At 33.5% G+C, this 14517-nt stretch overlaps 1 protein-coding gene across 1 annotated transcript; it reads right to left on the bottom strand.

Annotated features, from left to right (window-relative positions):
• Nucleotides 1-1250: 1250 nt before the first annotated feature.
• Nucleotides 1251-13165, bottom strand: LOC110776223 (protein DETOXIFICATION 40). Its single transcript, XM_021980773.2, has 7 exons — nt 12717-13165; nt 6571-7202; nt 4360-4416; nt 3652-3890; nt 2845-2963; nt 2628-2714; nt 1251-1652 (listed from the first exon to the last, which is right to left on the bottom strand). Exons 1-7 carry the CDS (start codon nt 13053-13055, stop codon nt 1581-1583), a joined length of 1545 nt encoding a protein of 514 aa, XP_021836465.1. The 5' UTR covers nt 13056-13165; the 3' UTR covers nt 1251-1580.
• Between the last annotated feature and the right edge of the window lie 1352 nt (nt 13166-14517).

The raw sequence follows: 14517 nt of genomic DNA, 5'->3' as shown, positions 1-14517 counted from the left end.
CAAAAAGTTGTTGATCGATATTATTCGACAATAATTTGATTTTCGTTTGTTTAATTGGTTTCTATCATCGATCAAATTTCAGTTTTAATGGAGTTTAATAGTGGTTCAAATCATGTCAACTGATTTGGCTTTAGGGGTATATTTGCTGGATTTTGCCTCTTCTTTGTGGAATTTGAACCTGATTTTAATGTACATTGAATTCTTTTTAGGGCTAAGCTAGGGTTCTTCTATATATTTTCTAAGAATTGAGATGGTTGTCATCTGATTTCATTGGAAAATATTATCATGTTTTCTCTTGTTTGTGACTCATGGCACCATGCATGCTGTTTATGCTTATTGTGACACGTCCAACTAAAGATGGTTGTGGGCGGGCCGGGGCGGGCTTTGGGCTAAGCCCACGGCCGTGGGCCTACACGAGCTGGGTCCAAGGCAGGCCCAATCTTTCGTGCTTGGCCAAGCCGAGCCGGAAAGTTCAAAACAAGGCCCAGGCCCGGAAAAGCCCACGGGTTATCGGGCCGTCGTGCCTAAGTCTAATTTTACTAAAATTAGCGTGTTTTTTCGTGTCGTGCCTTGTCGTGTTTTTTCCAAAAAAATCGGCCCAGGCCCAGGCCCACGACTTCTTGCTCGTGTCGGGACGTGCTTTTATCGTGCTCGTGCCAGGTCGGGGTTTTTTCGTGTCGGGTCGGGCCTCGGCCGGCCCACGGCCATCTTTACGTCCAACTAGTCACGCAACAAGTAACAAACAACCTCCAATTCAAGTTTTTCGCAAGTTATATGAAACATAAATAGTTAGTAACTCAGTTAATATCAAACGATGAGTTAGAAATTCACAAGTTATATGAAACGTAAATGGTTAGTAACTCATATAACATCAAACGAGGAGTTAGAAATTCACAAGTTATATGAAACGTAAATTGTTAGTAATCACTCAGATAACATCAAACGAGGAGTAAGAAATTCAGAAGTTACATGAAACGTAAATAAGTAGAAACTCAGATAACATCAAACGAGTTAGAAATTCACAAGTTATATGAAACGTAAATAGTTAGTACTACGTAACTTGGTTCAGTGGTGATTGAGGCCGAACTTGGTAGGGAGGACCCCGTGTTCGAACCTCGCAACAACAATTGGGAGGGGGAAATGAAATCTACCCACCAGAACTCGCCCCGAATCCGGATTAGCCCTAAAGGTGAACCGGATGCTAACACAAAAAAAAAAAATTAAAAAAAAAAAACTTGGATAAAACCAAATGACATAAAAATTTCAGCCGGAAAATCTTGAGATATCTTTCTTCGATTGTAATATCATTTTCAGTTACTCTCAATAGTGTGGTGAACTAACTTCTCAATGAATAAGTTACCTTTACAACCAAACTAAAACTGGTTTAATCCACACAACATCAAAACTTTGTTGTAAGTTTCTCTTGAATACAGGCGCATAATAACATGGAAACAACTTCCACGAAGAACAAAAACCGCGCCAAATCTTTACTTTCATGTTTGTGTTGAATCTGTCTATCTATAGATGAAAAATACTGCATTTCCATCCATTTTTTCTTGTGCTATCATATGATTTGTTTATCAACTAATCCGGTTTATCAACGGCTCTTTCACGGCTTCCCATGTATCGAGTCGTTTAGCAGCTTTCTCAACCTGCAAATTGAACATTCAATGTCATCAAAACTCTTAACTATCTTCAGAACATTTTAACTACAATGTACTTTCTCGACTAGGATATGATCAACTAACAAAACAAATACTTTGTTTCAAACTCTATTGTTCATACGGAGTATAAATTGAAGCAGTTCCTGATAAACTCACGGGGCCATACACAAGTCCATACCAGAGAAGAGATTGACCACATATAAAACCACTTACAAAGTAATTGTCATGCTGATAGTGTATGTAACTTAAAGTTTTAAACCAGTAATAAATCCAATAAGACAAGAAAGTACGAAAGAGGAACACAACACACACATTGCCATGTAGAGAACCAAACAATCTTACAAGTTACAACTAGTTATGATTTTTAGTACAACTACTAATCAGAAGTAGGCCCTGTTCTTTTGAGCTGAATTTTACTGAATTGAACTGAAAGGTCCTAAATTTTTTTAAAAAAAAGAACACATAGCCGTACTCCGTAGTAAGGTTGTTTTCCTGGGCCGGGAAAAATCCCACTTAACGTGTTAATGATAAATTATGCACTTAACCTTTCACGATCAGTTTTCTTATTAAAGTTGTGATTTTACATAATTTTCAACTCACATTCATCTTTATTTTATAGTGGAAGTACTATTAGAGAGATTGAAATGGCTCATCAACTAATTCCTTGACAAATTATGACAAAATCCAAGCACATCACTGTCCTAGCTCAGTGATTTAACCTAATTAAGCTCCAAACACATTTCATACGAAATATCTTATGGCGTAATTTTAGAAGTTAACATCTCAGTTGTCCGATCCTTACACTTCTGTAATTATCTTATCGACAAGTTACTTATCAACTTATCGTTCATTGAATGCCTTAAGATTATGATGCTCCGTGCTTCTGTAATTACTTTACTGAACTGAACTGGAAATAAACCAAAAAGAACAGGGTCTAAGCATTAGAAGCAAATTAAACACTACCTCTTTTTGCCAATCTGTTCGGTATGTGACCCATAGTAGGATAAGAGTTTGTATCACAGTTCCTCCAATCATACCGCCCCATATTCCCTACAACGAGATTATGTCAAAATTTTGTATGGACGATTAACTTAAATGCCAAATATGGAGTTTAAGTAAGTGAATATAACTAACAATAACTCAATGAATGTAGCATAAAAGAAATTACTAAAGGATTTACCTTAACACCAAGATTAAAGTAAAATCCGAGCAGAACTCCAACAGGGATTCCGACCACATAATAACATGCGACATTTACATAAGCAACAAAGGATTGCCATCCACATCCAACCGCCACCCCTGCAAATTATCACAATAAGCTTTAGTACATTACATTCAAAATGTCTTGTATGTACACCAGAGTAACTTTTACCCAATTTTTTTTTGTAACTTTTACCTAATTTTTGTAATTTTTAATATGTTTTGATTAACTTTTATATTATAAAAAAAAATTGTTATATAAACATCTTACATGATTAAATTTATACATTATTCGTGATTTTGAAGAAATAATTTTTATTAAAATGAAAATTTTGATCACTAAAAAATCGAAATGTTTACATATATATACTAATATATTAAAAAGCATTGTGAAAAACATATATGTGCCACGTAATATTCTCCCCTTTACGCCACAACATCAACTCACCAAGTGTTATGTCATGTTATAGACAACCAAAAATCAATACAGTGACGTTTGAACTTTGAACACATGACCTAAAGTGTAAATGATAACTCTCATTACTATCTTAACCAACCGTTGTTAAGCATATTGAGTTAACTTTTACTCCGGTGTACAATATTTATTATACACCCATTGTAAATAAGAATTTGTGAATCACATTTGCATATTACTAGACGCCTAACACAAGCATCAAATTATAAGTTCCAAAATGAAAAACTGGAAACTACTTTTTTGTCGTTTCATATTTTGGTTAAGAAAATAGAAAACTGGAAACAAAAAATAATACCGAACAGTTAACATTACCCGATAAAACAGGTTGGACTCCGTTAAGAAGGATAGAAATGGCAAGGAACGGGGAGAGATCAGCAACAGCTTCAGAAACTTCAACACCACCAGTGAAGATATAACTAAGCTCATACCGGAAAATGAGCACAAGGATTGCAAAGAATAGCGCGATCAAGAAGGAAATGGTGGTCACTGCTACAACAGAAAATGATGCAGACTTTGGGTGCTTTGCTCCTAGCTCATTGCTCACTCTTACACTGTCAAATACAATTTACATTAAAACAAAAACAAAAAACAAATTTTATCATTGAATTTCTCGTGTTTCTTTGGATTTATGGTTCATGTTATAACAGAAACAAAAAAAGATTAAATAACGTAAATAAAGAACACAGAGGTTTATCGTGATTCACTAACAATGTGTTAGCTACGTCCTATACACGCAGAGGAGAGGAAAGTAGTTTTATTGATCTTGAGGAAAGTTTTAGTTGAATTTCTCGTGTTTCTTTGGATTTATGGTTCATGTTATAACGGAAGCAAAAAAGATTAAATAACGTAAATAAAGAACACAAAAGTTTAACGTGGTTCACTAACAATGTGTTAGCTACGTCCACATGCAGATGAGAGGAAATTTTTATTGATTTTGAGGAAAGTTTTAGTTGAATTTCTCGTGTTTGTTTGGATTTTATGGTTCAAATTTGAAGAGACAAATTAAAACGGGTAGCTAACCTTGCAGCTGCGTTGAATCCCACCGAAATCATGAACACCCATCCAGATATTGTCATGCTGTAATTACAATCAGAAAGTCACAAACTCAGTGAATTTAAAATCATGCACATGGATTTCTATAATGTAAAGTTTCTGTTTTGGATAAAACATGACCATTTAATCAACTTTCTTCTATTACATTATCTGTCAATTTAATTTGCTAATGCAGAATTAGTCAATTTGGATTCTGATGCAATGATTAACATTTAACAGGACTTAAAACATTTGTGTGTCACATAAACAGGTGATACTAAGGAATGGAGGAAATATCGGTCAGATTTGGTGAACATATAAAAGTAGGCTAAGTTACACACTTGTGTAGTTGATTCAACAATTACTTGTTTAATTTTGTTCAACAAAAATAAGACAATGCGTTGTAATTGGACAGTGTTTAAAAAGTCTAATTAGATGCCACCAAAATGGGAATTAAAAAAATATCTAAATGGGTAAAAGTTTACAAACCGATTATATTTTTTTCAATAGGTTTTGCGCATCAAGTGTATCGGGTAACTTTATGAATTAATTTTTTATGGATACATTTTTAAAAAGATTACGTGATTACCTTTATACATTATGAGTGATTTTGAAGAAATTATCACTAATACGGAGTAAATTTTACATTATATCGAGGTAAGAGGTAACTTTTATGCATTTTTTGGTAACTTATTTCTTGTACAATATTTATGGTACACGGGTGTAATTAAGAGTTTGTGTTGATCTTTTTTTTCGAAATTTATGAAAGGAAACGATTTCAATGTTTCTGAAACGCTACCTACCTTTAGTAACTGGGTAACAACATATCATATTCATGTTTCCTCATACAAGGGATTATTGATTATTAGCTTATTACCAATAAAAGAAAGTATACTTGTACATTTGTTATTACTATTTTTTTCCCTTCACCATCCTTGATAAGGAAATGTATGGGTTAAATGTTAATGCATTATTTGAGCCTGTGAGATCCATCACCTATTAAGTATTCACCCAACTAGAATACGGGGCCCACACGGCCACATCTCGGGTCATACTACTAATTTTAGTGAAGTGAACATTGAATGAGTTTTGCATAGAGAAAATGACAACTAAATTTCCATGGTCACAACTCAGTCCACATATTCACATAATAATAACATTCATGGGTGAGAAATTTCAGACCCTACATTATGTTCTAGATGATGTGATTGTACACCATGTGTGATTCCGACTAATTATAATTAAGGATATGAAATAATTTTGCTAAAAGACCCTATATGAAGCTATGAACCAAACACAAATGATTACTACGGAGTATTATAGGATTAATGATGTAATTATTCAACCATAAAATGACGTATAAGTAAAACCAAAACCATATTACACCCAACAATTGTAACAGTAACGTGTTTATTGTGCTTAAAATTCCACATAATCTCATTTATTACTCTAAATACAACTATTTGCAATCGATCGGGTCAAAACGGGTTCGATCGGGTTTTGACCTTACATTCTCCGGGAAAACAGGTTTAATTCGTTCAAGACCAACTATTTTAGGTTTGGTTCTGCTTCGGGTTTTGGGTCAGGTCGATTTTTGATGGCCTAATCACAAAAGATAAAATCTTGGTTTATGTAGTTGACCTCATTAGTGGAATTGAGGCTTCGATATTGAAATTATTGTTGTATTTTTACATTATTTTTTCACTAATTAATGGTTTGAAGTAATAAAAGAGGATGCATAATGTTAATGCATTTGAAAGAGCTAACTTAAAAGTAGAGAGCACAAAATTGTGTTACCTTACAAAGAGGTGTAAGGCAAGTTGAGCATTATCAAGCAACCCAGCAATCAATATAACCATATCTCAATAAAATGTAGAAAAGATGCGCACATAATAACAAAGTATCAAACACAAGCTTATATATTTGTTGCCAAATTCAACCATAAAATGACGTACAAGTAAAACAAAAATCATATTACACTCAACGATTGTAACAGTAACGTGTTTATTGTGCTTAAAATCTTGGTTTATGTAGTCGACCTCATTAGTGAAACCGAGACTTCAAATAGACATTGTTGTTGTATTTTTATATGTTTTTTGACTAATATATGGTTTGAAATGATATGAACAAATTATGATTATATATAGCATAATTGAGAAAATCAGTCAATAAAAGAGGATGCATATATAATGTGTTTACCTTACAGAGAGGGAGTCTAAGGCAAGTTGAGCATTATCAAGCAAACCAGCAATCAACACCAATATCTGAAAATACCAAGTTTCCAAACACAGCATAACAGCCGAAGCAGCAGACAGCTTGAAAAACTCGTAAAGCCCGCTAAACGCACCCATACTAAACCCGGTCCAAGTATACTTAAACCTCGAGCTAACCACTATGTAAACGAACTGAGCCACGACTATAATCCACCAAGAAAAACTCAACACCAAACCCGCCCCAAGTAGGCCCCACCCGAGCTTATAAACCGCGACCCAAGTGAGCCCGATGTGGACCACGAGCGCCCCGGCTGAAATGTACGCGCTTGGGAAAACCACGCTTTGCGATTGGAGGAACTTTTGTATAGGGAAATTGCAAGCGTACGCGAATATTTGTGGGATTAGACCATATATGAATAATGCAGCTGCTGAGGCTATGTTTTCGGGTTCTCCTAGTAGTAAAAGGATGTCCTTCGAGAAAAGGTACACGACCATTAACGGTATTCCGGTGGCCATTAGGAGGACGGTGGAACGTTGCATGTAGACGCCGAGCATGTCGTATTTGTTAGCACCGTATGCTTGCCCGCATAGGGTTTCTACCGCGCTTCCCATACCAAGCTACATGTACATACATGAGTAACAAAAGTTAATAGTATGCCATACTACAACGAAAAAACAAAAAGAAAAAAAAAAGGCTTATATCGCCGTTGAAAGTTTTATACTGATTTGGCTAAGGGCGGTGATAAAGGTTACAAGTTGCGACAAATAAAATGTGTTGCATTCCTACGTGTCACTCTTTTTTTTAATGGTACTACAAGGGTGCCACGTAAACCGCGACTCATCAAATTATTTTTTTCTATCGACGCCATATTTTTACTATTAAAATAAGGTAATCCATAAAATAAAAAAATAAAAAATAAAAAATTTATAATGGTTATAGTAAATATATATTTCCTTTTATTTTGTAAATTATAAATTAAAAATAGAAATTACAACCTAATAATGTATTTTTATGTAATTAAAAAAATAGTTGCGACCTTTATCACATTGTTTTGGCTAATTATATAAAATTCGAGTGCACTCTATAGCATACATGTTACATGTACAACCAAGTAATGCCTTGGCCAGAATATGAGTTAATGTAGTAATCGACAACAATAACTAAACACCTAGATAATAAATTTACAACTTTTAATAAGCTATGTAGTACTTTGCAAAGTCAGTAAAGACCTAAGTAGTAATTTGTAAATTTTCTTAATAATAATGTTACGAGTACAAACTTTAAAAAGTTGGAATTAGTAAATGCAGAAAATATTGTCAAATAAAATGAAAACACTTAGGAAGACTAAAACACCTTCCTTGACATTTCGGATCTTAGCTCGCGGATTCTAAACGGTTCGAATTCTAAACGGTCGGACAAATCCATCGGGTTCACTAGGTCGGATTGAGAATTGAAATGACACCCCTACTAGATAGTGTGATCAAAGGGGAAGTGTTTTCGGCACAAAAATTGTGAGAGCACAAAAAACTGTTGTGAGCGTGGTTACTTACTTATTTACTTACATAAATATGTGCCAAAATCAGGGTGAGTTTATCCCTAGTCTTGAAGGGAGTCTCAAGGTGATTCTTAAGCCTAAATCTTGGGATAATGTGGTAAAAGATTACACCAAGTCTTGAAGTGAGTTTGAAAATCCAAGACTCACTCAAGACTCACTTAAGACTCTACTTTTTTATTCATCCAATCAAATCATGCCGCATCATCAAACTTAATTTATCTTATTTCATCCGATGGTTTATTTATTATTTTGTTTCATTTGCCTTTAAATTTATGTTCTAGATCTTTTGAATTTAATATGTTGTATTATTGTTTCTAATTTGTATGGAATATATGTCAATTTCGAAATTAACATTTTCTATTTTTTTTCATTTTTTTCTCGAATTATAAATTACTTTGTTTTAGAGCTGATCAACATGGGCCCAGCCTGACCCGGTCCGAAAATTACCGGTTTTTGGGCAGAAGGTCCGGCCCGACCCGATTTTTTTAAAAAAATACGGGCTTTGGACAACGCAAAACAACAATTGTAGTTATAAATTTGCCCTGACCCGGAATTGGCCCGAAAATCCCGCTATTTTTAGGCCGAAATAGCGGGTATTGGGCATACAAAATTGGCTCGAAGCTTCGCCCGGCCCGCCCCAACATAATGGACAAATTTTTATGTCCTCAGCCCGACCCGGCCGCCTTTTGATCAGGTCTACTTTGTTTGTATATAAGAAAACATAGCTTCAATATTATTTAGAAAATGTACCAAAAAAGATAAATACATAAAATATTATTTTAATAATTAGGTGAGTTTGAGGTGAGTCTGTGAATAATGTATAAAAATAGGGTGAGTTTTATATGAGTCTGGATAATAAAAAAAGTTAGTGAAAAATTAATGTAACAGAGTCTGAAGATTGGAGGTGAGTTTAAACTCACCCTGACTTTCGAAGGGATATCAATATCACAAAAAAGTTCTGTCCATACATATTGTCATATTAAGTCACGTGATCAATGGGAGGAGTACAGGACTATGAAGCGGCCGTCTTGTCCTACATTAGTACTACAGAAAGTCCAAAAAGTTAAAACCATTTCCTTTTCCCTACCTACTCCTATATTTTCACAATTTACATATTCTAACGAGAATATGAGATCAAGTGGGACATGGTTCGATCCTCATCGGCCCCAATTTATAGTTCGTGTAAGCTAAGTAATGACGTATTGTGGTGGTTTCGGGTTGTGACCAGTTTCGGCGAAACTTCATTTGTCATTTACTACCTCATTTTCACAAAGATTTTTACAGTTACTATTTGCATAAATATTAAGATAAAAGTAGAAAATTTATCTCATATAATAAAATTTGGATTAAGTAAGATAAATGTGTAAAAATGTGGATGAATGTAAGCAAAAATGAATAAAGTAAGAAAAAGTGAGTGAAAAAATTGTAAATAATGTGGGTAAAAAATTAGTAAATTTCATGTCCAGAAATAGAATAAAGTAAAGTGTAAAAAACATTATGAAACGAACTAAATCGAAAAGTTTAAATATTATTTGAAACAGAGGTAGTATATGTATTATCATATCATTACTTTATCATTTTTTATAGTCCTACAAACAGTTTTGAATGGAGTAGAAGAAGTGTACATTCTGTAGAACCAATAGGCCATTATGGAGTCACCAACCCCCTTAGCCGAAAGCATTACGGGTTCACCTCATTTGTCAGATTAAAATAATATCAACAATAACCGTATCTTTCTGTTCTTTGTAGTTCAACTTTAGTTCAAACTAAGAGCAATATCAATGTCAAGTCTTAAGACTTAAATTTGTTAACACGGCATATGACTCACCTAATTTTAAGATCAGACATATCAATTTGTAGCATTAAAGTATTAAATTAAGACTCAACTTAATATGTGAGTTAAATAAATAATAACATGTTATATTATTTGAAATGTTTTAAATGAGTTTGAGGGGGTGAATAGCTAAATTTAAATGAGTCTAAAAACTCTTAACAAAATTTAATTAATTAAATATTAGTGGAAAGCTGACATGACATATTAGAAAGGTATTGTATTAAGATAAGACCCTTTGTTGTTTCTCTAAAGAGACCCAAGTTCGATAAATAGTCTACAACTCGATAAACACACCCAACTCGTAAAACTCTCAAGTAAGTATGTCCTGATTGCCAATGATCTGGGTGGGGCCAGCTCCCAAAACTACATTGTATAAATTTGACACTATATTGCTTAATTTTTTCATTGGTCTCCATTATAAAATTGTTCAAGATCAGCCAATACGGATTGGGGTGGGATGCATCCCCCATTCCCCCTACAATTCTACCAAGTACGAAGTACACCATAACAACTTGACAAATTTTTTCCCTTTTTTTTCACAATTTGACAATTTTATTATTCTACAAAGATGATAATGACGAGCACAAAATGACCAAATCTATTCCTCTGAACTATAATATGCGTGTCATGTTACCGATGAGTTCTTTTTCAAACAAGAATTTGATTTTGATACCTACCTTATCATTTTTGTTTTATACACCATAGTTTTTTGGCACGTTATATACCAAGATCCGGTGGTCCTAACTTAGGAAAAGAATATGAAAGGTGAGTATATCAAATCATTAAAGTTTTACTTAACATTGTAATTAGTCAAATGGGTCAAAAATGATCTTTTATAGCTCATATTTTGCGAGAGCCTTATATAATTTTCTTTTTTGTAAAATCACATTTTTTTGCAAAAGACAACCAAAGTAAAGTTTCTGACATTAACTAAGTTTTTCCGGCCATTGACTTACACGTGAGCAGCACGTGTGGCTTCATTTTACATGTTAACTTGTGAAAACGAAACAACTTCCCTTAAACACGACAGAATATATCAAAAATGAGCACTATCAAAATAAACCGCCTTAACAATGCGTTTTGTTGAAAATGTAGCAAAATGAAGCCACACGTGTTGCTCACGTGCAAATCAATTGCTAGAAAAGCTCAGTCAATGCTGAAAACTTCCCTTAGGTTGTCTTTCGCAAAAAAGATATACATTAAGGTGTTATTTCAAAAAAAAAAAGTATATATATATATAAGGTTCTTTCTCGCAAAATTTAGATTATAAAAAATCATTTTTGACAAATTTACCTTGTAATTACCGTATTTCTCCTATCGAGTGTTCATTTACGAACTACTGAAATAGCACGATAAGTCATTAGTTGACTATGTTCTTTTATTTACAGGACAAAGTTGACTAGTTGTTGTAAGCAAATGTTTACCATTATTAAATAATAGTATTACGGAAATATCTAGGGGACATGTTTGCCACTTTATAAATGAATTTTCCCTCAATAACTAAGAAAAAAAAGCCTAACACTCACATGAGTTTAATGTTTTTTCTCTCTTCCAAGTTTTATAACATACTTTCACGAGTCAAAAAACTTTACCCATCGCATATTTTAAGAGTCAAAATCCTCCATCTTACAAATATACTTCCTCCGTCTTTTAATACTCGCAACGTTTGGACTTTTGCCACTATTCATATAATCTACTTTGACTATTCGTAGTGTTTTTAATATAAGATAAAACATAGTCATGTGGGATCTTGTTAGATTCGTTTCAATGTGTATTTTCAAAATATCAACTTTTTATAATTTTTGCATAAAGAGAATTTAAGATATAAATGATCAAAGTTGTGCATTGACATGCGTGAAACTAACAAACGTTGCGAGTATTAAAAGACGGAGGAAGTATAACTTATGTCATTTCTTCTTATTAATTGATATTTACAATTAGTTACCAATTTTATTTCCATATCTACTCTGTAAAATAATATTTACATTTTTTGAAATAAAAAAAAATATAAATATTATTTTACAGAGTAGATATTTACATGATCCAATAAGAAGAATGATGGAAAATGGGACGATTGGGACTCATACTTTACGAACTTATCGTGTAAATTTATTAGTTGCAATAATTTGACTTTTAAACTTAGTTTTTGTTCTGTTTGATTTATTTTGATTTATTTCAGATAAAATAAATTCAGCAAGTATAAATTTTGTTGTAAGTTCAGACACAAATAAATTTATTTCAGATAATATAATCCAATAAAATGGAGTCCTAATCAAAACTTTAATTATTAATTAATATACTTTGTATTTAAACATCTATTCATGAAAATTAATGGACTCCGACAACTTGAATAATAAAATTAAGCAAAAGTTAAGGTTAAATTTAGTAAAGTTGCAAATAAAAAGAAACGGAATAAAAAAAACATACTCAATTCAATACCAAATCATATACTCCAACCATATCGTGGCACATTTCATCAGTAATCCTAATGAAATGCACCAATCCTCGAAAAACACCTAATAATAATAAAATATTCCCTCCGTCTCAGAATACTCGTAACGGTTTGACATTTTACATTATTCATATTATTATTCACTTTGATCCTATTTATTTATAGTATATGAAAATAAATATTAGCCGTAATATATTGTTCGTGTTATATTGAGTGTCTGCATTGACAAGCGGGTCCAGTCAAACCGTTCCGAGATAATAATAAAATAAATAGTACAGAGACAAACATACCATGAGACCGTAGGCCAAGAGTTGAACACCGTTATTGCCGAGAGAAGTGGCGGCGAGTTCGAGATTTCCGAGGTGGCCGCAGAATATTTGGGTGGACATTGAAATCACGTTATTAAGCAAATACACCACGATGGCGGGCCCCGCTAGTGGGACCAAGTAAGTCATCTCTATCCACGTGGCTAACCATAGGCGGCGAAGCAGTGACGTGTCACGGCTGTTTAGTGTGTCTTCGAGTGTCGAATTCACGTCTTCTCCCACCGCCCCCGCCTTTTGTGGTGGAAGGAGTGGTGGTTGTTGTGAGGAGAGGAGTGGCGAATCATAGTCACCACTAGACCCCATGGTGGTGGTGGAAGGTTGTTGTGGTGGTGGGGTTTTGGGGTTGTAGAAAGTTATGAGAGGATTTATTATTTAGGACAAGGAAGTTTATATATGGGGTGGTGGAAATGTAGTGGTGTAGTGGGGTTTTATATATGTTTGGAGGAAAAAGAATAAGGGGTTGGTACATTTCAACCAAACCACAAGTCTTGTGTTTTTGTTGTGTATGTGGGTAATTTAGAGCCATTAATTAAATATTTATTTTTTAATTTTTTTTTTAAATGGGGTGGAGGATTTGAATTTGAGTCATGTCGTACAGATTCTCAATCTTAACTACTAGGTTCAGACAGTCATATCTCGATGGTAAAATTACTCCCTTCTTTCTCGATTATTAGTTTCTTTTGGAATCTTGTTCACTATTTATAATGGAAGAAAATCTTCTAATTTCTTTCCAATACGTATTTTCAAAATATATTTATGTGAGATTTTGTTGTATTCGTCTTAATGTAGTTTAGAAGTATCAAAATTTTATATTATTTTAACGTACCTATTTGGAGATATTTACGTTTAAATATGTACTCCCTCTGTTCCGGAATACTCGCAACGTTTTGACTGGACACGCTTGTCAAATGCCAATGCACAACTTTGATTATTAATATCTTTAATTATATATTATAAAAACTTATATAATATTAATATTTTGGAAATATATATCAACATGAAGCCAACAATATATTAATAGGGTCAAAGTGAATTATGTGAATAATGCAAAAAGTCAAACCGTTGCGAGTATTCCGAGACGGAATGAGTAGTTGAAACGGATGCAAAAGTCAAAAGATGACTAATATTTAAGAACAGATTTAATAATTAATTTTGATACACTATTTTGTAATTAATGGGGAGTAGTTGTAAGGAAATCTAGCTTATGAGATCATATCTAAGTAAGTAGTGTCACATGAATTATATGACAGTTATATCGCATGTTTTTTTCTTAACACGTTAATATGGACGAGTGTGTTTGGAAATTCATAAAAAAATCGATGTTTGCGTGCCTGAAATTCAGAAAAGGCGGGGTTATACAAAAAAAAAACAATTGAACTCATGTATTGAGTTAACATAAACATGAATTTTAAGTGTATTTTGATTTGGTTCCTACAGAAAAATATTTTTATTGTTTTTATGATGTAAAACTGTTGATTATTTGATTTCCTTCCATACATGGTGTTCGGGTCCCCCTGTGGGACCCACTTTTTACATAAATTACCAAAATATCATTCTAGGGGAAATTACTGAAAATACCCTCAAACACAAACCTCTTGGTGGGCTCAGATCAGAAGTTAGGGGTCCATATCTCAGCCCCCTACAGGCCCAAGATTATACACTCCTACACTTGCATATATTTACTAATAATGTCATCCTGTCTTACTATAAATGTGTCTCACCTAATCATTACTCTGGTATGCAATTATTCCCACGCTGACTCTCT

Source organism: Spinacia oleracea, chromosome 6, assembly GCF_020520425.1.
Source record: "Spinacia oleracea cultivar Varoflay chromosome 6, BTI_SOV_V1, whole genome shotgun sequence".
NCBI lineage: Eukaryota > Viridiplantae > Streptophyta > Magnoliopsida > Caryophyllales > Amaranthaceae > Spinacia > Spinacia oleracea.
This window is presented reverse-complemented; position numbering and strand designations above follow the sequence as displayed.